This window comes from Curcuma longa, chromosome 16 (genome assembly GCF_044706935.1).
Source record: "Curcuma longa cultivar G26 ecotype Majalengka, Jawa Barat chromosome 16, ITB_CL_G26_1.1, whole genome shotgun sequence".
Classification (NCBI taxonomy): domain Eukaryota; kingdom Viridiplantae; phylum Streptophyta; class Magnoliopsida; order Zingiberales; family Zingiberaceae; genus Curcuma; species Curcuma longa.
The window spans coordinates 719839-743272 of record NC_133876.1 but is presented as its reverse complement, the minus strand read 5'-3'; the positions used below and the strand labels follow the sequence as shown (position 1 = coordinate 743272).

At 35.2% G+C, this 23434-nt stretch overlaps 2 protein-coding genes across 2 annotated transcripts; one reads left to right on the top strand and one right to left on the bottom strand.

Moving 5' to 3' along the window:
* The first annotated feature begins 511 nt into the window (after window positions 1–511).
* On the top strand, window positions 512–1436 carry LOC141847129 (B3 domain-containing protein Os03g0120900-like). The gene has a single exon (XM_074735109.1). The coding sequence runs from the start codon at window positions 563–565 to the stop codon at window positions 1277–1279; it is 717 nt and encodes a 238-aa protein (XP_074591210.1). The 5' UTR covers window positions 512–562; the 3' UTR covers window positions 1280–1436.
* A 7518-nt stretch (window positions 1437–8954) lies between these two features.
* On the bottom strand, window positions 8955–18164 carry LOC141847927 (protein CURVATURE THYLAKOID 1B, chloroplastic-like). The gene is made up of 6 exons (XM_074736037.1): window positions 17909–18164; window positions 17583–17683; window positions 17397–17483; window positions 17190–17252; window positions 16599–16636; window positions 8955–9214 (listed from the first exon to the last, which is right to left on the bottom strand). The coding sequence occupies exons 1-6, from the start codon at window positions 18051–18053 to the stop codon at window positions 9154–9156; spliced, it is 495 nt and encodes a 164-aa protein (XP_074592138.1). The 5' UTR covers window positions 18054–18164; the 3' UTR covers window positions 8955–9153.
* Between the last annotated feature and the right edge of the window lie 5270 nt (window positions 18165–23434).

Here is a 23434-nt window from a genome sequence, read left to right as displayed (position 1 = left end):
TTGAATATGTAATGTATAAATTTAGCTAGCTAGCTAGCAAACCCTAGACGTATATACATAACTTCTTTGCACAGTAGTTTGAGCTACTACAAGTGACTAGAACTTGATTTTCCACCGGATCAGAAGAGTAGGTATTCGATCTGGAGACCCACTGTGGAAATTTGATATCTTCGAGTAGTTGATTATTTATGCATCTTAACTGTCACTGATCATCAAGGTCTTGCTTACATCAAATAGAGGGACCATCCCTGTTAATTTGCATGCATTATTCATCCATCATGAAGTTAGTTAGATAATAAATACATACATATATCAGTATATGGATATATATATATATAGAAAGACAAGGATACGTAGCCCATATCAGCTTAGCTTCCTATATTAGCTCTTCTTCCCCTTCATTCCTGAGCACGTACGTACGCTACCGGTCAAACTCACTCTTCTTCGACCTTAATTTCCCTCTTCCTGATCTTCCTTGTCTGTGGATTTCCAATCTGAGATTTCTCCTATTTATAGATAGTATTTGACTCCGATTCGAGTGAATTAAGCGAGCTCATCGGAGATGGAGAAGCCAGTTCCGTCTTCGCCGAGTGCTGATCCTTCACTGGTGTTCGTGGTGAAGGAGCACATGTTCGACAAGGTCGTGACGCCCAGCGACGTGGGAAAGCTCAACCGTCTGGTCATCCCCAAGCAATACGCGGAGAAGTACTTCCCGCTGGACCCGGAGAGCGACCAAGGAGGCGCCGCGTCGTCGCCGGAGACCAAGAAGCTGGGGCTGCTGCTCAGCTTCGAGGACCGCGGCGGCAAGCCGTGGCGCTTCCGCTACTCCTACTGGAACAGCAGCCAGAGCTACGTGATCACCAAGGGGTGGAGCCGCTTCGTGAAGGAGAAGGGCCTCGGCGCCGGGGACACCGTCTCCTTCTCGCGCGGCTCCGGCAACCCCGCCGCGCGCCGCCGCCTCTTCATCGACTGGAAGCGCCGCCAGCCGCAACCTCCCAGACACCACCCCCGGGGCTTTGCTAATAGTTTCCCACTCCCGAGAGGGCCTCTGACCTCTCCTTTCACCTCGATCATGGCGTGCGGCCACCACTGGTGCGCGCGCAGCGCACTCTACAACGTCAATTGGCTGCCACCCGCCGCCGCTGCTCCGCCAAAGTTGGAGGTGCATCCGGGGGCCCCCGGCGTGACGATGTCGCCGACCGTGACGCTCGGTTCTCGTTCCAAACGACTTAGGTTGTTCGGGGTCAACCTAGATTTCTCCGAGCCTCTACCGGAGTAGCTAGCGATCCGAGGAGTCGCCAAATCTACTGAGCTAGTGAATCTAATTAGGAGATCGAGGTTCTAATCCAAGTAAGATGCCTAGCTAGCTAGTTATAATTTGTCTTTTGATAATTAATTTCAACAAGAATGGAATCACAGAAGAGCAAATGTTATGTATCCACCCATATATATATGAAAGCTATCCACTGATTTATGTTACAATTTTTGCATCTCCATTACAAGTTTTGCATGTTTTTCGAGCAAAAGAACACACACAAGTACGTACGATCACATGGAAATAGCTGCAAAGCTGCATGCTAGCTGACAGCCACAAGGTAAGATCTAATTGACTAGATCCTTTCCTCGTGATTTATTGATCTGCTTGTTGCATATATAATATACATATCTAGATGCTATATATTTATCATGCATTAAGTGGCTGTACCCAATTGAGGTGCTTGAATCAAAGAACACAGCACAGCATGCCTTCATATATTGCAGTAAATAATCAAAGCTAATAACTCACTGTCTGGAGCACAAACAGACTAACATGGGCTAAATTTATAATAACTAATGTTGTTGGATTAGAGTGTGCTTGTTTGGTAGCCTAATGTGGGCAGATCTATGTATTGGTGACTGATGCAATTCAGCTAGATACTCCATATCAGACAACCTAAAATGTATGCTTTGAATGCTTGTTCAAGCAACTACTGGTTCTGCCCTCCCTTCAGGTTTTGTTAACTTGACTCCTGAGCTACTCTACTTTGGCACTACCTCACCATTCAGAAGTTGGTCGACTTTATGCAGAGAGCTGGTGTGAGGAGTTCTTTTTAGTTGTGACAGTGTCGTTATGCGTGCATGAAAGCTAGTGGCATGGTGTTTTGGTTTTGGTTGTGACTTGAAGTTCTTTTGTAGATCTTAATAATTTGAGACAAGAAAAAACTTAAAAAGACAATAAGAAATTAATTAGTAACATATATATCGTGGTACTCTTGTTATTGTGTGGGTTTTTTTTCTATCTTTTTCAAAATATACAGATTGTATATCTCTTCTATATAGGGCCATAGAACTAGACATGTCTCTCATCTGGATATGTATAAAATCATGAGCACATTAGAGAATAAAAATTGAATTTTCTTTGCTCGACTCTGATCTTAAATGGTCACTAGAAAATCAATAGGAGGCTTTTGAATTTTTTTTTATTAACAGGATAATTAAGTTTGTCCAACAATATCCTATACCACAATAGTCATCTATATGTAATTTTCTCTTGCAAAGAACAAAAACTTTTTAAATTCTCTTGAACCATATTTCTAATATGCTTTTACCACTTTTACATTTGAAATCATTTCCTCAATGATTATATGGTGAAAATTATATTATTTCTTATCTAAAACTCGATCATTGTTATCCCTGCCTTCCATGACCCCCATGACCATGTCAATGAAATAAATAGTTCATTTGCGATCAATTGACTTAGATGATAGTCATACCGCTAATGCAAAAAGACTTTGTCACAAATGCATGTCTGTCACTTAATCATTGTTATAAGTCTTTCCTTTCTTAAGATTGATAGAACAATCCTTAAGTTCTCGAAGTGTTCATGTTAAAAGGTAGTGGTCTCTCAAATTGCTTTCTAGGAAGAGAGGAGGTGTTGTGTAATGACTTGTATTATAAAATGATTCTACTCAATAGAAACTCCTAGACCATATTTTATCAATTAGCTAGATACATGAACTTATTCTATCTATATACATGAATTAAAAGATTTATATTTCACTTGGTTCAAGAACATTAAACATTTACTATAGTTCATGTATTTAAGTTTAATTCAACATCTAACACCCCCCTCCTTAAATTTGAATCTTCCTTACTCTAAGCATGAACCTCAGTATTTGACAATCATCAAATTTGAATGATTTTATAAAAGTATCGACAACTTGATCCATAGTCTTCATATACTCCAGTTCAACTTCTTTTTTTGCAATGTATTTTCGAATAAAATGATATCATCTTCTTGCTCCAAATGAAGTTCCTTTAGCAATCTTCTTAACCATACAATATGAATAATTGAAAAGTGTCACAATAGTTTACATTTTTGAACTCTATAAAATTACATTATTTTTTAAAAAGAATATAAAATTAGTTGTACTTTTCTATGATCATTGTCTCTTGCAAAATCGTTATCATAACAACCCATCAATTTGTAGTTGCAAGAAGATGAATAAATAATGTCATAATCAAGAGTACATTTAATATAACGAAGTATCCTTTTAGTTGCCAACATGTAAGACTAAGTTGAATTCTTCATAAATCGACTCACAATCCAATTGTAAATAAAATATTAGATCTTGTATAAGTCAAGTATCCTAGTAAGACTTCTGAATGCAGTTGGATTAATCTCCTCTTCTCATTTCTTCACTTTGGATAGTTGTGCTTCAAATTGCATAAGAGTATTAACTAATTTGTAATTGAGCATATTAAATTTCTTAAGAACCTTTTTCACATATCTTTCTTAAGAAATAAAAGTTTCATCCTCCATTTGCTTTACTTGGATTCTCAAGAAATAAGTCATGAGTCCCATGTTAGTCATCTTAAATTCATGACCCATAGCTATCTTGAATTCTTTGATTATTTCCTATAAAAAATGAAATCATCTAGATAAATGTAAACAAGTAAGAAACTCTGACATTCTTCTTTCATATAGAGTGCATACTCATGGGTACATCTTAAAAAATTATTTTCTTGCAAATATTTATCAAGTCGATTGTTTCAAGCTCTCGATGCCTGTTTAAACTCATAAAATGCCTTCTTTAGCTTCAAGACTTTATCTCCATGCCCCTCGACCACATATCCAATAAATTGTTTAATATAAACATCCTCATTAAGATAACCATTAAGAACAACATATTTTAACTTTCAATTGATAATCTTCCAATAATTTTGGATAATAAGATATATCAACAAGCGAATTATCTCTAATCGAGCTACCGGAGCAAACACCTCATCATAATCAATGTCTTATTTTTGCTTGTAGCCTTTAGCAGCAAACCGTGCTTTATACCTTTCTACTTCTCCATTGGCATTCCTCTTTATCTTGTACACTCATTTGACTCCAATAGTCTTATGGTCTTTTGAAAGAAATACTAACTCCTAAGTATCACTTTCACAATGACTTGAATTTCTTCATCCATGGCTACTCTCCATTTCTCATCCTCTTTTACATTTTCAAAGCTTAAAGGTTCAACATATGCACGTAAATAAAACAAAATCATTTCATTCATTACATGAGTCTTATTATAGATATCATCAATACTTTGATATTTTAGAGTCTTTTCTCTTGAAGATGATCCCAATTTGATTGATAATCCGAGTGAATATGGAGTTGCTGATGGAGTAGATTCCTCTTAGACTTCTTCCACATCAAAGTAAGGGGAAAAAATCATAAGACTCTTCTTCCTTAACTCCAATCCCATGATGCATTTTCATCAAATTCTATGTCTTTGCTAATCACAACTCTTCTTTTGTCTAGATTGTATAATTGTATAATTTGTAACATTTGAAATTTTCATCATATCCAATGAAAATAAATTTTTGACTCCGTTCATCTAGCTTGAAACAATGGATCCAAATACTCGTAGATGTGACATAATTAGTTTCCACCCCTTCTTGAGGTGTTACAACCTTCAAGCTCTTTGTTGGAGATCGATTTAAAAGATACATAACTCATGCCATAGGTTCAACCCCAAACTCCTTAGACATATCTTTAGACTTTAACATACTCCTTGTCATATTAAGTATTGTCATATTATTCCTTTCAGCAACTCTATTTTGCTGAGATAATCTAGGAACTATCAAAAGATGATATTCTATGCAACTCACAAAAATTATTATAAACTCATTAGATATAAATTCACCATCCCTATCGATTCTTAATCCTTGAATTAATAGGTACTTTCTTTTTCAACAAGAATATGTGAACTTTGTTAATGCACCAAATACCTCAGATTTTTTCTTTAAAAAAAATTCATGTCTTTCTACTGAAATCATCAGTAAAGAATATAAAGTAATAGTTTTTATTGAAAAATTCAGTCTTAATAGGATCACAAACATCAACATGAATAAATTGGAGTGATTTGGTTGCTCTCAAAATGAATTGCTTTGGAAAGCTCTTTCTTGGATGTTTGCCAAGTAAGCATGTTTCACATAATTGATTGGGGTGATCAATTTTTAGAATGCCTTTCACTATCTTATATGATCTCCCAAAACTTTGAGTCCTCCAAATTAAAATTCAAATGATTAAACCTCATATGTCAAATACATGATGGATCCTTGATACAAGTCTTCGAGTACATATGTTCATAATTCTTCAAGTCCAATAAGAACAACTTGTTCTTAGTCATAGACACCTTAACAACAAGGTTGAAATCTTAATCTTGTAATCAAAGCATACAATCTTTCATATGAATCTTGTATTTTCTTTCTAAAAGTTGACCAATACTCAAGATATTATTAATCAATTTTGGAACATAATAAACATCGCAAAGGATTTTATGGCCATCACTTTTTGTTTCAAAAAAATCATATCTTTGCCTTTAATTTTCACCTTTGTGTTATCTCCAAAGCTTACAAAGTCGTTCTTGCTTATATCAAGCTCCATAAATTTACTTTTATCACCCGTCATATAGTTGTTAGCTCCATTATCAAGATACCATATGTTTGTTTTTCCAATAGAGTCCTCCTTGAGTGCAAGAAATAAGAATTGCTCTGCATCATCTTCCTTGTTCTCCATTAGCTTCTTTTCATCTTCCATGTTTGATAGACACTCCCAAGTAATGTACAAACTTGTGACAAAAATAACATTTAATTTGAGATTTATTTCTTCTATCATTATACCTCACATAAATACCTCTTCCTCTTCTACGGTCTCTTGTAAATATTTGATTTCTTTTGTCAAACTGAGAAGGTTGTTCATCTCTCCCTTGATCATGGCCATGTATAAAACCACAGCCTCTACCGCATCCTTGGCCTCAACCTCTACTATAGACACTTCTTTTGATCTTCCAATTGATCTTTGCTTGTAATACATGTTCTGATTGCTCTTGCTTTCCATGATTCATCCTTTCTTCATGAGCCCGTAGTGATCCATTTAATTCATCAATGACCATGATCTTCAAATCTATGGACTCTTCAATTGCAACAATGACATGGTTAAACTTTGTGCTAAGAGAGTGTAGTACCTTCTCAATTACTCGAATGCCAAGCACAATTTCTCAAAGTCTCTTCATTTGATTGATAATAGTAAAAACTCTTGCAAAATAGTCAGAGATATGTTCACTCTCCTTCATAAAGAGTGATTCAAACTCAACTCTTAGAGCTTGAAATCGCACCTTGTCCACTCCCACAATAGAGTTGCGAAGTATCTCCCATGCTTTCTTTGATGTTATCTCATTGGCTATTTTCTCGAATATGTCTTCATCCAAACCTTGATGAATGATGGTAAGAGCACATTGGTCTCTCTTTCTTTCTTTCTCGAAAGTATTATTCTGATTTTGAGGTAGAGTTGTCACATCTGAGAGTTCTTAAAAATCATTTTCAATAATATCTCACACTCCTTGGGATCCAAGTATAGCCTTCATTTTAAATGATCAATTCTCATAGTTGAGTTTGATAAGTTGGGGGTATTGGAAAGAAAAGGATTTTGATGTCATTGACTTTGATACCACTTTGTTGGAAAATGATGGGCTCTCAAATAGTTTTCTAGGAAAAAAAGAGGAGTTGTAGTATATGGCTTGTATTATAAAAATGATTTATCTTTCAACTTGACACTATATGACTATTTATACTAGTCAATAGAAACTCCTAAACCGTGCTTTATCAATTAAATACATGAACTTATTATATCTAGATACATGAATTATAAAATTCATATTTCAGTTGGTTCATGTGCATCAAATATTTACTATGGTTCATGTATTCAAATTTAATTCAACTTCTAACAGTTCATATATGGATTTTGATTATAAATAAAGATACCATCAAAATAAAAATAATAATAAACTTCTCAACATAAGAGTGTAGACTTTAATTCATTATACTCATAAAAGTGCTTCAATGTTATAAAGACCAAATGACACCCTTCTCCATGAATGTTCTCCAACATTCATCTCCTGACTTGATTCTAATTTGATGGGTGTCACTTTGAAGATCCATCGTATGGAACACACATTATGCTAGGATGTCAAACTTATAATCAATTTTTGATATAAGAAACTTGTAATCAATTTTTGGTTTTAGAAACTTATACTTTGACTTTAATCATTTGAGTGTTGGACTATCCCACACATTTGCCTAAAATCAATTTTCTTTTGTGTTAAAAGGGAGAACGGTATAAGAACTTAAGCTCTCCTTGATGTATACTTAGCAAATTTATGACTCAACATTTAAGACCTTTATGCTTCTTTTGACTCATTTAATAGTGTGGCTTGCTGGGTAAAATATATAGTAAAAATCAAATCAACTTGATGTTTGATCACTTAGAGGATGATGACCACTTGGTAGCTTTTCAAAAATGGTATGACATGGTGTGGGGCCGACATGGAATTTTTTAAGAGGATTTTTTTAACATCATCTTGAGAATATCTACAAGCTACGACCCTCTGGCCACCAAAACATACATGATCATTTTGTCCCTTTTTCCTCTTCAAATTTTGATAAAGAAATTCCCTTCCCTTCCCTTTAGTAAAAGGTTTAGGACTAGATTGATCCTTCCATGGTTAAAGAAAAATTTTTAGTTTTTCTCGCTACAATATAAAGTATTTTTTTCTACAATTAATTAAGTATAGCACTCCTATTATATGGCCAAGATGGATGAAAATTGCATGTCCAACACTCTTAATTAGAGTCACATATATCACACCATATTTCATCATCATATATAATTCTTTCCCAAAGCAAAAAAAAAAAAAAAAGTAAGACAATTATAATCTTTATTTACCTCATTGTTCTTCTTTATCCATGCACCTGACGATATACAATTGACGAAGTGATACAACTTTAAGCTTGAATATATTGTTCACCATTTCTTGAGAAACAAAACTCTCAAAGCTACCTTTATTAATAACAAGCTAAGAGAGCAATCTTTCCCGGGAGACTTTCCTTTTGTTATATAAATATTATGTAGAAGTCACTTTTGCCCATTGCTCAGGGACTTTAGTCTTTGTGTTCCAAACATTCACCTACTTCTAGTTCAATCTCCTCTTATTCTCAATCATCATCAAATTTATGTTCAAATTTTGTATTTGCAAGAACAAAAGATTTTTTATTTTTTAATTATAAACTATTCATCCCTCTCTAATTGAGTCATTCAATCTTACATTTTGGAGTTGGTAGGAACAAGGCACAGTCCAATTCTCCATAATCATAGCTTTGCTTGCTAGTCAGACCTTTGTATTAAGCTAAACATTCAGAATATGCTTAGGGCATTGTCTTTGAACTTGCAGCCCTACCTTGTGATGAAGAATGCTGATTTAAGTGAACCTTTTGGCTTACTGAGTTGGATAAGACAAATCCTGTAAGAGGATCATAATAATGGTGTTTGTTATAATTAGAAGTCATATATGTAACCTTTTTTTAGTTTATTGTATTGCTTATCGACATCCTCGTAGACCTAAGCTAAGAACAAGGTTGTTCCATAACATAAAATTTTGGAAAAATAAATTCACAAGTTACTTCAGTGTAATTGATACATTGCAAACAAGAATTTTATCCAGGAAATATACATTATGCTAGAACATGAAATATTCTACTACATATCTCGAGAAACATATCTTCCAGGGAGCATCGATCTCATCGGTTAGCTTCATGCTTCCATACAATAAATCCTCTTTGCAGTCAACTGCTATTCCCAATGATGTCGCTATAGGTGCTCTTCACTTTTTCAAGCAAAGCTTCTCTGAATGTATTGTCACGAAGAATGTGTCAATGTATCTATTCTGGTTGAACAGTACTTTACTTCTCGAAAGAAATTCTACTTAATTGCTGATAGTGAATGATTTCTTAAGCTAAAATGATAATTACACTTAGTAATATATCAAGGATATAATGCAATTGACTGACATTAAATTTGTAGGGTTTAAGTTACGAAACCCACATTTATGCTTTAGCGTGAAAAGAAGGATGATGAAAGAGCTTGAGCTAATGAGTTAGCCTAACTTAAACATATTGTCAAATATCAAAAAGGGGGGATTGCTAGTGCAATCAACCTTAGATCAAGGTTAATCAAGTTCGGTTTGATTCGAGTTGAGTTTTGATGTTTGATCAATATGTTGATTAGGTGTCAAATAGGTCCAGATTAACCGAATACTTGATGGTGGTAAGTACAAGTGGGTCATAGAGGATCAGACACTTGGAACGAAATGGGAAGTCCAAGTGGATCATGGAGGACCAGACACTTGGTACGATATGAAAAGTCCAAGTGGGTCAAGGTTGACCGAACACTTGGTGATCGGAAGTCCAATAAGGAAATTGGCAAGAGGAAAGTCCATGTGAGTCAAGATTAATCGGACACTTGGCACGAGATGCAAAGTTCAAGTGGGTCAAGGTTGACCGAACACTTGGTGATCGGAAGTCCAATAAGAAAGTTGGCAAGAGGAAAGTCCAAGTGGGTTAAGGTTGACCAGAAACTTGGTGATTTGAAATCCTAACAGGTCAAAGTTGACCATATGCTAGGCAACGGGTGTCTTGACAGGTCAAGAATGACAGAATGTCATGCAAAGGAAGTTGGAAATGATATAGCAAACTTTCGAAAGTCATAACTTTTAACTCGAATATCGGAACGGGATGATCTTTGGTAGGAAACGAAGCTCATTCAGAGATGTATCTTTTTACTCAAATCAATTCGACTGCTTCTGTTTAGTTCTAATCCAAATCAGTTGACTGATACACATAATTAGTCGAATCGATTTGAGTAAAAAGATACATCTCTGAACGAGCTTCGTTTCGCACTAAAGATCGTCTCATTCCGATATCCAAGTCAAAAGTTATGACCTTCGGAAATCTACTACGTCATTTCCAACTTCCTTTGCTTAACATCCGGTCATCCTTGACCTATCAAGACATGTCGTTGCCTAGCATATGATCAACTTTGACCTGTTAGGACTTCAAATCATCAAGTGTTTGGTCAACCTTAACCCACTTAGACTTTCCTCTTGCCAACTTTCTTATTGGACTTCCGATCACCAAGTGTTCAGTCGACCTTGACCCACTTGAACTTTGCATCTCGTGCTAAGTGTCCGATCAACCTTGACCCACTTGGACTTTCCTCTTGCCAATTTCCTATTGGACTTCCGATCACCAAGTGTTAAAACCTTGACCCACTTGGACTTTTCATATCGTACCAAGTGTCTGGTCCTCCATGATCCACTTGGACTTCCTATTTCGTTCCAAGTGTCTGATCCTCTATGACCCACTTGTACTTACCACCATCAAGTATTCGGTCAATCTGGACCTATTTGACACCTAATCAACATATTGATCAAACATCAAAACCGAACTCGAGTTCAAATTGAGCTTGATCAACTTGGTCAACCTTGACCTAAGGTTGATTACACCAACAATCTCCCCCTTTTTTATGTTTGACAATATGTTTAAGTTAGGCTAACTCATTAGCCCAAGCTCTTTCATCATCCTTCTTTTCATGCCAAAACATAAATATAAGTTTCGTAACTTAAACCCTACAAAATTCTCCTGTAAACTTTCCTAATTATCACAACAATAAGAATGACAATTCAGATAATTGAGACAAACTTGAATAATCAATTTTTGACCAAAAAGGAATAACGATGAAAGCATGAGAATCAGATTGCAAAGGTTACATCTTTGAAATAAAATAAAAAAAAAGAGTTGGTTCGGTTAAGAACAAATTTATGTTTCTCAATAATTTGTTGTTACTAAACTGACTGGCTTGCTTTGATCATCCTCTAACTTGTGTCTTATTATGTAAACCAAGGAATTGGTTTTGATTTAATTAACTTAGGTATAGGTGTTATGTGACTAATTTGGGTTATTAATTTGTGATTGATGTTTTAATCAAATTATATGGGGGCTGATTTGTAGTTGATTAAGTCTCCTAATTAGTGTGCTTAGTTGAAATTGATGTGAGGGCTTGATGAAGCTCCAATTGATAGCTCAAACACCGGGATTAGTCAGCTCGCAAGAACTGAATACCCAATTCCAAAAAAAAATGCATGCCCATCCCTAGCCTTGACTTCACAATCTCTCCATCTTGGTGATCTCATAAGACTTTTCTGCTATGTGCATCCATCTCTAGTGATCCCACAGCTGATAATGACTACAACGAGGATGTATGTCTTCTATGTGGTTTGATAGTGAGTAGGATAACTCCACTGGTCAACAATCTCCATTATCGATGCATCAATGTTCTTCTCCCATTGATCATAGTAGGGACATTGTAGATATTATTTATAGTCAAGCATCGAGTTTCTGTGTTCGGCATAAGGGTGACATCTAGTGAATTCATGCCTGGTGAACCCCTTTTTCTTTGACTGTGGAAGCTAGCAAAATTCTATAATGCTGGATTTGCTCCTCCAACCAAACCTTTTTCTAGTGGTTTTTTCTTGCCTACTTATTTGTTGGTAACTTAGTGGGCTGGGCTCAATTGCGCATATTGTGTATTGGTTGTAGGAAGCAAGTATTCCTCTGTGGCATGTCAAAGATCAAATGATGATTTATGCCTTATGATTAGCTACATAGTGAACATATATGAAGGTAGATATGTATCCCTGCTCTTCAGATATCTCTTAGTGTGTTCATGGGTTTTGTTGGATATGATAGAGTTGAACCATGATAGATCCCTTTGTTTCGGGTGATGAGAATGGCTCTTTTCTGGTATAAAAAGGGCCATCAACTTTATTTCTTGAAATAATGACTTTACAAACATTGAAATCAAAGATCTACTTATTATCTCAATGTTCATGTTGCTCTTGTTTTTAAAAGAGGTATTTTATATAAAAGTATGATGTAATTGATGGAAGTCAAGCTTGAAGCAAGAGTATGTCAGTAGTCAGTTTGTCTTGATTATTTAGTGTGTTTTGATGTGTAGAAATGGTGATATGTGAATTTTCAAGTTCACAATTGACTTGTTAAGATTGATTTGACTCCATATATCTTATATGTTGCTTGTGACATCTAGTCCTTAAGTTAGAATTATCTTTATTGAGATACTTGTTTGTGCAGAAAAGCATGTGTTATATAGTTAGTGGATTAACTAGATTAATTATTATAATTTCTCTTACAAAATTATCAACTCTAGTAGAGTGAAGTTTCCATGTGTAGATAAGTGACAGAGTAAAGGTGTAATAAAAAAATGTATGTTGTCGGGTTGGTGTTGGTATAATATGGCTTCCTTGTTGACCTTATTGCTGATTGTGGTTCATATTATAATTTGTAATCTATGGTACCACCTTTATTTGTATTACATTTTATTCAAAATTTCATATACATGATTTATTTGATAACAATGAGATAATTGTGTAGACTACGTCGCTAGAATCATTTTATGCTAAGATTTGATCACTTAACTCATTAAGATTTTGATTCTGTTTACATGTATATTATAACATTAATAATTTTGCCAATAATCATGTCTTATGATGTACTGGATAGATGATAGGGTTCATGATTTTGACAAATAGTTGCCCATGATGTTTAAGATCATTGGTCCATACATATACTTGATCCACACAAATACACTTCACTCATATTGCTCCATCAATTGGAGATGGTAGTGCACAGTGAAAACTCCCTTGATTGGAAATGGGGGGAGCAGATGGATACAACTCCCTCAAACTGAAGTCAGAAATGTAGAGGGAAACCCAATACTCATATGCTCATGATTGGTTGACATGGCCATAAAACCTTATGGATGGTAGTAGTCGTGTTGCCTACAAAATTGAATTGTTATTGTTGGAGAACCTTAATGATGCTAGTATCAGTATGCAACCTTGTACATATAATCTTTATTTTGTTTATTTGATGTGTGTCTACAAGCATAATTGTTCTTGATTTCAAACAACAACAACCAAGTCTTTATCCCTCCAAGTGGGGTCGGTATATAGATCATTTTATGTCATTAGACTCAACCCCCTACTATATCATCATCTATATTTAAATGAATTGTATCCTATTTTATCATTGCTAACCAAATCTTCTTTAGTCTCCCTCTTTTTCTGTTAATATGCATATTTGTCATATTCTCACATCGTCTAGCTGTAGTAGTATTTATTTATTTATTTTTGATAATCCAAATGTCCAGGCTTCGCTCGACTAATCCTAGAGATAGACGGCCTTCTCTCTGGTTCACCTATTGAATAAATCTTGAGCACAACTTATGCACATTTAAAGGTCGACCTCCAAAATATTCATCCCCACTGGGATTCGAACTCTGGGTCTCTTGTTTGTTTCCGTAAGTGTTTTACCACTACACTACATCGGTGGTGGCAAATTAGCGCATTAATTGGACACCTAAGCACGTGTCTATACCATATTAAATGCGCCTCTCAAAGTTTTCCCTCAATTAGTGTAATATTGACTTTATCTCTAATGTTCTCATTTTTTATCTTGTTCATCCTCGTATGTCCGCACATTCACCTTAACATTCTCATCTTTGTAACTCTCATCCTTTGCTTGTGTGCTCGCTTTATAGGCCAACATTCAACTCCATATAACATAGCAGATCTAACCACCATTGCAAAGGCCACCATTGGTAGAAATAGTTAGGTGCATCATGATAGATATGGAAGTTTGTTATTAAATTTGGTGAATAGAAATACTCGATTTCTTATTGTATCCTAGTGGCATTTTGTCTTCACTTTTTCATTTGTTGGTTGGTTCTGCATGATCCTCTATGAATTGGTATTACCTTTAGGGTATGTTTGATTTAAGTTATCATACATAACCTTGGTCATGTGATTACCAAGTAATCAAGTAATCACATAACCAACGTTATGCGGAATAAAACATAACCTAAGGTTGTTTAATTCAATCTTAAGTAATGCGACAAAAACTTGTTTGTTTGGAGGTTTTAGTGTATAACTTAATTTAATATTTACTGTATTATCCTTTATTCAATCCTAGATATTTTTGCAATTAAATTAATTTGATATTTAATTTTTTTTACAATAAATTAAATTAATAATATTAATGATAATAATAAGTTGATAATATATATAATAAATAAATATAATTTATTTATACTTTTTAAATTTTAAAATAAATTTATATATATTTTAATAGGATAATTTGATTAGGGTTTGAAAAGTCTATTTAAACTACCCTATTTAAGTTAGGAGTTAATTGAATCAATTATGTAAAGTTTTAATTAAAAAACCTTAAGTTCACTCATCCGATCACTGTGTCGTCTTCACCCTCTCACCCGTGTCTCATCTCGTCGTTGCTCGCTGTCGCCACCGCTCACCACACCTCGCCGCCGCTTGTTTCGCCTCATCGTCACTGCTTACCTTACCATTGCTCACTCGCCATCACTGTCGCCTCCGCTACCAAGCCTTTGGCGTCAAAAAAATAAAGGATAATTTTGAGAAAAAATTTCATTAATCCCCGGAATCATCGAAAACCTTAGACTGCCGAAGTAATCGGATTCTAGGGTTATAAATCATTTGCTGGTATTTTACTGATGTGGCAGTAAAGTTGCATTACTTTGATAACCTTAGACAGATAACCAAGATTATCCATGATCACCATGAACCAAACGCGCCCAAAATAAATAAGGTTCATTTTGTTAACACAAGAGCTTAAGGTTCATTTATGATCTAAACTAATAGTTGAACCCCTTTCTTTGGGATATCTAGCCAATATGACACAAGAGCTTAAGGTTAGAATATGTTAACAAATTGACTTTAAGCGAGACATGATAATTTGACACGAGCTTAAGGTTAGGATGTGTTAAAGAATACATATTAGTACCCCCATGGCTTGAGGTACTCAAGGTGTGAGTTGGTGCTTCGAGTTATTCTTGTGTACTTTTGCTTGGCATTGAATTTGTTGGTTAATGACTTCAAATATCAATTGATTGCATAAATGTTAATTCGGTCTTATATTTGATTGGTGTTTCTATGTTCTCATATGATATTGTGGGGCAGTCATGTTCGTGTAAGGTTATGAAACCTTCTTTTGAGATGTCATCTTGATATATGGTGAGGAATTGGTTGACTTGTTGAACAGCAGTTTGTGATGTTTGCAATCTAGAGTAATATTTTGTTAGTGTTAATGATGTCTCAAGCTTGTCGAAGTTGATTAAGATGCTTTTGCTACAACCATTAGCCTAAGGTTGAGTGTACTTGGCTGAGTAACTAGGAGGGGAAGGGGACAAGGATAAAAAATAACACATAATTGCATAAGAGTGGCCAATGATTTGTGTACAATATTCCTATTTTCTCCCTCTCCTTCTACTCCCCTCCTTTCTTTCCACCCAAATAAAATTTAGCCTCAAGTGTCTCATATTGAAGTAGGAGGCATAATTCTTCATGTTTCTATGGATGATTAGATAAAAATTAAAATTAAAATTGAGATTAAGTATGAGCTAATTATTGCTTATAGAGTGATATAGATCTGTTTATTATGGATTGACAATGAATCCATTGCTAATTGTGACTCGGTGGGTGATTTTGGTATCTTTAAACTTTATTTGATTAATGGTAACTGTTTCATGTGTTATTCTTTGAATAGTTCTCAATCATGCATATTCTGCATTGATTTTAGAGAGTGATATTCAAATCACTGTGGTGAATGGTTGTAATCACCACCAAGATTGTATGACATACCAAACAAAAGAAATGTGGAACCAAAGTTGATCCCACCAACATGGGTATTTTATCATCCCTAATGCAGAATTACCATGGTCATTTTATCATCTAACCAGATATTGCCAACATCTTTTTTTTTTTTTGCCTTGTTTCTAATTCTTTATAGGTCTCTCCAAACATTTCATGATCAAACCCATCTTAGTTGAGTTCATCCCATTAAAAGATTTTAAAGCTCCAGAATGAAAATTTATTATGACCTTTACCAAGCAATAAAGAAAGGAAAGTAGGAGCCTAATTGTTCAATATTGCTTGGTTTAGTTTATCAGAAAATCTTTCAGAAATATATAATAATTTTACTGAACCATTGTGAAAGAATTAAATTTGTGAAGGAATTAAGTTCTAACAATCAGGCTTAAGGTTTTCTTCCGTGCAGTTATAAAGGTAATGTTCTTCAAGCAAAGCGAATTAAGAACAAATTTTTTAGACTTTGAATGTTACCTGTCAGGCTTGAAGATCAGGTTGCTGTATACGAACCACTGCATGGATAAATTGAAAAATATAATATCATAAGTATGAAAAACAAATCTTAATAAACATCATTGATAAACATATTGGAATTAAAGTCTATACATCAAAATATGACAAATTAAGCACAAGGTGCCAACTCCAGACCCATGAGGAAGAAATACTTAAGCCAAGAGCAGTTCGATTGTGCCATTAAGCACACATTTTTCAAAGTGTGACATTTGATAAAGTACAAGAAAATTGTTAGCCGAGTACATGAATATATAGGATCCTCATAGAAAAGCTATCATTTTAGGATAAGTGCAGAAATTAGATGATTTTTTTTTTTTTGCCAAACTATGGTAATTAAAATGCACAGAGTAACGTCCACAATTTTAGATTCTGTCCATTCATTTTCTATTCTTGATCATAATCCTCAATAATATCCCTTACTAACATATGGGTTAATGTCTCTTCCATAGAACTTGAGTAATAAGTAACAAAACTGCACTTTTACTTCTGGTATGGTTCAATGCCATTGACAAAAAACACCTAATTTTTACAGAGCCAAGTCAAGGACCATACCCCTGTGTAACCAATTCCGACAAGTTCAAGAACACCAGGAACTATAGGCAGCCTGTCAATTGCCTGCATAGATATAGTCATTTAGACACATGAAAGTCCATATGAGAAATAAGGGGAAAAAATGCCTTGAAACAACCATATGTGCAACTCACAAATTATTTAACTACTTCCAAATTCTGTATTTGTCACTGGTATGCCATTGCTTACCGAGATAATGCCAGTAGCACTCCATAGAACGATAATTCCAGCAAAAACAAGAGAAGCCACAGCATACTTATCTTCAAGTTTGTTCCACTGTCCTTCAAAAGTGTCAGTGAAGTCTTATACAAATTCTAGTTCACACAATAACCCCCTTGATTTCAAACAATCACAAGATAAAGACATAATTGATACCTCTTCCTTTATGGTTGTCACAATTTCAGGAAGCTCACTTGAGACTTCAGCAGGTGTTCCTTCGTTGGCCATTGCAGTGACACTCCTTGATGCTGGTCGGCCTAAATTCCGACCAATGAAGCTATAGTTTAGTTAACTCCAAGCAAATTTCCATCTTAAAAAACTAATATTTTGGAAACTTATAATCAAAAAAGCACACAAATGTTCTAATTAGCAAATTTGACCAACTTAATCAGGATTTACAGGGCATTGCAAAATGCAAATCAACAAACATATGAAGGTACAAAATGCAACGTAACAGTGATCCGGGAGCAGCGCAGACTTACTATAACAAGAAGCATTCTTCCGGAGCACGATCGGAAACAACGGTAGGTAGACGGATCGCGGCCCGAGCTGGCCGCGGGACGCGGTGGCATGGGGGTCGAGCAGAGCCCGGGAGAAGAGACCGCAGGGGGTGCTGGTGGCGGCCATGGATCGGCGCAGGGACTAGGATTGATCTCCCTGGCTTCGATTGGATTTTTCTACTTTTGGCTAGGTTTAAGAATAGAGAGGAGAGATCTGAAGCGAAGGACTGGTTCGGAATTGGATATTGGAGATATCGATGAGCCCAACAGTCGCCACACATTGGCAGTGGCGAATCGGAAGAATATCTTTAGGCGGCTACCTATTGGACGGGGGACTTGAAGTGGGCCTGGCCCCACCAAATAGTTTATCCTTTAAAATATATTTAACTCTTTAATATTCATAATATATTTATTTTATAAATATTAAATTTAATTAATTAATTAATTATCTTAAAATCTCATTTAGTTTGCTAATTAAATTTAAGATAATTAGACGCTATTTTAATATTTTATCTAGGGCTTAGGCTAAAGCTCCCTAGATAAAATACTATAACTAGACGCTAATTAAATTCTTTTATTACATCAATCTATTGCAACAATCAAACACAAGGGTCAATCTTTAGGTCTATCTTTAAGTTTGAAAGCTTCTTAAGACTCTAAATTGGCACATTTAACCTGCTAATCCAATTTTTATCCATGCTTCTATGCCTGTGAAGATAATTCTTTTCTACAAAAGGTGGAATTTATCATAACCAACTTACACGGTCGGTCCCACGACCATCAAAGAAATGAAAAGTTGCAGTTGAACGACGGATTGTTATCCGTACTTTTACAAATTTGAACTGCAATCTTCTGCAAATCTGCTCCGTTATAACTAACTCAATTATATCACGGAGGCTTGTGAACCATAGGATGCATTAAGAAGGGGTTGAATAATGTTCATCATTTTTTATTTGATTTGTTGTATTTGTTCTTATCTATAGAGTTAGAGTTAATCTAGCAGTAGCAGCAGAAATAATAAATCTAAAAATAAAGACAAGAATTTGATAGGGTTTACTTGATTTACACTTGAGGTGCTACGTCCAAGGCCTACGTACTCAGCACGAATCCATTATGAGTATCTCTTTTTCATTTTTTTTTTTAGAGATAGAAAACCTCTTACAGAATTATAAAAGCAATAACAAGTAGATAAATCAAATGAGCATATAATAATTAATACAAACAAAGTTGACGACCGATCTGGAAGTCTTGAATGTCTCGCACTCCTCTTGGCGCTTTCTTGATCGCACGAGTAGAATTTCGAGTGCTTCTACGAGCACAGAAGAAGAGGATTGAGAAATTCAAAGTTCTTTTATATGCTTTTTTTGGTCAACCTAAAAACTCTGTTCAATCGATCGAACCTTGGTCCAATCTGATCCAAAGTCTGAGCCCTTCGCGATCTGGATCGAGCCTCGATGTTTCGTTGTTATCATGTTTTTCTGTCGGCCAAAACTTTTCCGATAGACTAAACTAAGCCTAGTCGTCGAATCGAGCTCGGGGACCCAAACCAAGTCACCCGGACCCATCAGATCGATCGAACCAATTTTTGATCGATTGGACCAACTTTCTGATCGATCGGACTAGTTCAGGTCAGGTTCAAATCGGGTCAATTCTAATTCACTTCGGACTTGATCTGACTGTGTCCATTGCATCTGTCTACTCTTCAATCTTGCTTTCATGTCTAAGTTCCTACAAGATAAACATACAAACAAACAAAATAAGTCATAGTCTACCTGACCTATTGGCTTACCTCTTGTTTGAAAATTCACTTCTCCAAGACTTTTCATATTACCTAAGGTTCACTCCCCTAGGATGTTTCCTTTGCTCATAGTTCAATCCTCTTAGTCTTCTCACTACCTAGCCCCTAGAGTTTTTTCTTTACCAAACATTTGGTCTCTTTGGCTTGTTCGGACTTACCACTTGCCAGACATCCAATCTCTTGTCTGGACATTCTCTTTGTCAGACATCTGATCAATCTTGACCTATCTAGACTTTACTCTTATCAAACATCCGATCACTCTTGACCTACTTAGATTTTTTTCCTTTGTTAATCATTCGATCAACCTTAATCTGGCTAGACTTTCCCATTACCTAGGTCAACGCTGACCTGTCAGGACTTCTACTTGAATGCCAAGAACATAATCAATCAAGTCAACATTGACCTGCTTTGACTTCTCACTTACTCACTTTTAAACATCTAATCAATCTTAACATGTTTGGATCAACCCTTAGTCAATCTTAACTAGACACAAGTATATTATCAAACATCAAAATCTTGAAGGTTGATTGTAAAAACACATGCAACCTGATCCATCATGTAGCTAAGAGGTGCTAGCATCCATGGATCATGAGGGAGGGAGTAAGAAGAATTGACAACCATCTTCAAAGGTTTAGCCACCACTTTTAATGGAGGGGTAGAGAAGATGTGAGGGAGAGAAGTTAGATCTAGATCTATATTAGAACGAGGATTATGGTTTAAAAATGAAGGTGAGGCTTATGCTCTTTGTTTGATTCTAGAGTCTGTGTCACACCTTGGGAGTGTCATTCTCACACACCGAGAGATACCCCACTCGGTGACAGTATAATAAAAGAGACCTACAAAACCATTTAAATAAGATAATCAAAAAAAGTCCTTAAATTTAGTTCTTTATATCATTTTTTGTATACAACAAAAAATGTACAGATAAAATAGCAAATGAAATAAAATGTAAATACATTAAAATAAAAATAAAATCAAACTAGGAATCAGCAGGTCGAGATTTCTAAGCAACTCAATGTACAAGCTGAAATCAACTATAATATCAAAATGATATCCGTGCTTGTAAAATTGGAGACCAAGGAAAGTATGTTGATGCAATTGTGCCTATGAGCTATAGTTTTGATGGTTGACATCAATAAAGATTAGAGCAAATTATGAGAAATATCACTTGTGTATCAAGTGTGCAAGAACGTCCTTACAAGTAAGAAGGTCAGATGTAAGGCAAAGAGAAGTTCAAGAAAGTCGAGAAGCGAACTCTTGGCAAAAGGAAGTCCTTACATATCAGAAGGTTGGATGTGAGGCAAGTGAAGTCTAACAAAGTCGATGACCAGATTCTTGGCAAGAGAAGAAAAATCAAGCATATCGAGGATCAGATGCTCGGGAGGTAATAGGGGCACGTAAGTAGAAAACTCTTAGACGAATTCGATCGTTAGAATAACTAAAAAACTTCTATCAGCCGATTGATCATGATATCCAGTCGATTGGAAGTAAATCATCAATCAACTAATACTGTTGTTCAGGCTTGATTCTGCATATCGGTCGATTGATTAGCATGTTAGTTAGATTGATTTGAATATCGATTCAACTGATAAGGGATATCAGTTGACTGATTCTATTTCTGAAACAAATAGAAGAGAGTTGATTCGACTGATTCATTATATCAGTCGACTGATTCTATTTCAGAAGCAAACAGAAGAGGATTGATTTGACTGATTTATTATATCAATTGACTGATTTTATTTCGGAAGCAAACAGAATAGAATCGATTCGACTGATTCATCATATCAGTCGACTAATTCTATTTCGGAAGTAAATACAAAAGAATCGATTTGACTACTGACTCGATTAGCCATATCAGTAGATTGGTATATGGATCAATTTGATTGATATTTGAAAATTGACAAAATCAAACACCATTTAAGAAGGTTCAAAAGCCGTTATGTAGTTGCTGATCAAATCAGTCGACTGATTTTAAGAAAAGTTGAGCAAGTTTAAAGGGAGAAAGTTAGTCATTGTTTAGGCACTGTTCATGCCATATTCTCTAAGTTTTCTTACTCAAGTACTGAAGAAGTCATCTGGTATTCAACTACACAACTTGGAGCAATCCTAGAAGAAGAAGAAGAAACAAAACTATCAAGATCATTATAAAACTTTTCTTCTTCCTCTTTCAATTTCTGTCATCTTTTTGCAAGCTATTGTAATTCTATTGTAAGAAGGTTTATTCGCCTTCAGGGTTTGTCTGAAAAGGAGAAGGTTTAGTAGAAGTGATGAGCTAAGAGTGGATCCTTGGATTAGTCATCTCAAGGAGGCAAATATCAAGTAAAATAATCCGAGTTAGCATTGTGTGTGTAGCGTGGTTGGTTTGCTAAAAAGTTTCTGTTGCCCTAGTTCAAGACTACGTGATTTGAGCTATGCAATCCCCCCCCCCCCCCCCCCCCTTTTCTAGCTCATAAGGTCCTAACAAAGTAGACGATAAACACAAATTATTAAGTGGGCAATCAAAATAGAAGTGCATGAATTTAATCTTATTTAAAAGGTCAAGGAAATAAAGTAGATCATAATCTCTTATTATAACTTTAAGTTCTCAATTTATACATAAATGTTTAGAATTTTAAGTTATCATCATCTGTTATCATCAAATAAGATAAATTCTCAATTTTTACTATTTAATCAACAGCTATGCTATACAAGTCATCAACAATATAATATCAATATAGATAAATATCACAAATCATGTGAGTATCAAATGTGTGTATATATATATCATCAATTATCTATATATGATAAATCAATTAAGAAGTAAATTACTAAAGCAAGTGTCCTCATAGTATAATAATATCATTTAATGTATGGGCTAACACCCCCTTTACTGATGGAATATATAGTAAACACTGACCACAAGCGACTCACACTACCACAACTCATGTGAGCGGTTAGGTACTTTGGATCACCACCAACCACACTACCATAATGTAAAGAGCATGACAGATTGAAACCATGACAGATTTGTATCAAACAACTTCCGAGACAGAACATGAACAAATATTTTTGTTCTAATGTAAAGAGAAGGATAAGACATTTATTTCCAACAGCTTCAAAAGAAAGAAAAAAAATATTGATTAACAAAAGAAAAGAGAATGATAAGAGATTTGTATCCAACATCCTACAAAAAAAGAACTGAAAAACCTTAAAACATGTTTGCTACATTCTGTGAGGCATTCTACAATACATTTAACTAATTTGCAACAAAGGCAAGAGGCCTACTAAGACAAATGTAACTAGTACTGCATCCAAACAAGTTTAAAGTAACTGAATCCAAATTACAAGTTCAACTAACTGATTCTGGTTATGCTATATAAAATTTTGACTACTTGAGTCCCTTAACTTCTCCATTGTTTTGATCTGTTTGCAGCTACAGAAGTGGTGGGAAGTTAAGCGTCTTTGCACCAGTTTCTCAAGTGTGCGTTCTGGCACCTACGACCACAAACAGTGTCACCACATCAATGATTTTTGTATTGAATTAAGCAGGCCGTCAATTCCTATTGTCTCATGCTTTAAGAAAAGAATAGTAATGCAAAGGAAGGAATCCAAAGGATTAGAATTAAAATGGCAATTATAAATATATTATAATCAAGAAAAAGTATAAATTGAAGCTTTTAGGAAGAAGCAAGGAAAACAAACGAATTTGACATTTATGAGAAGCATTCATG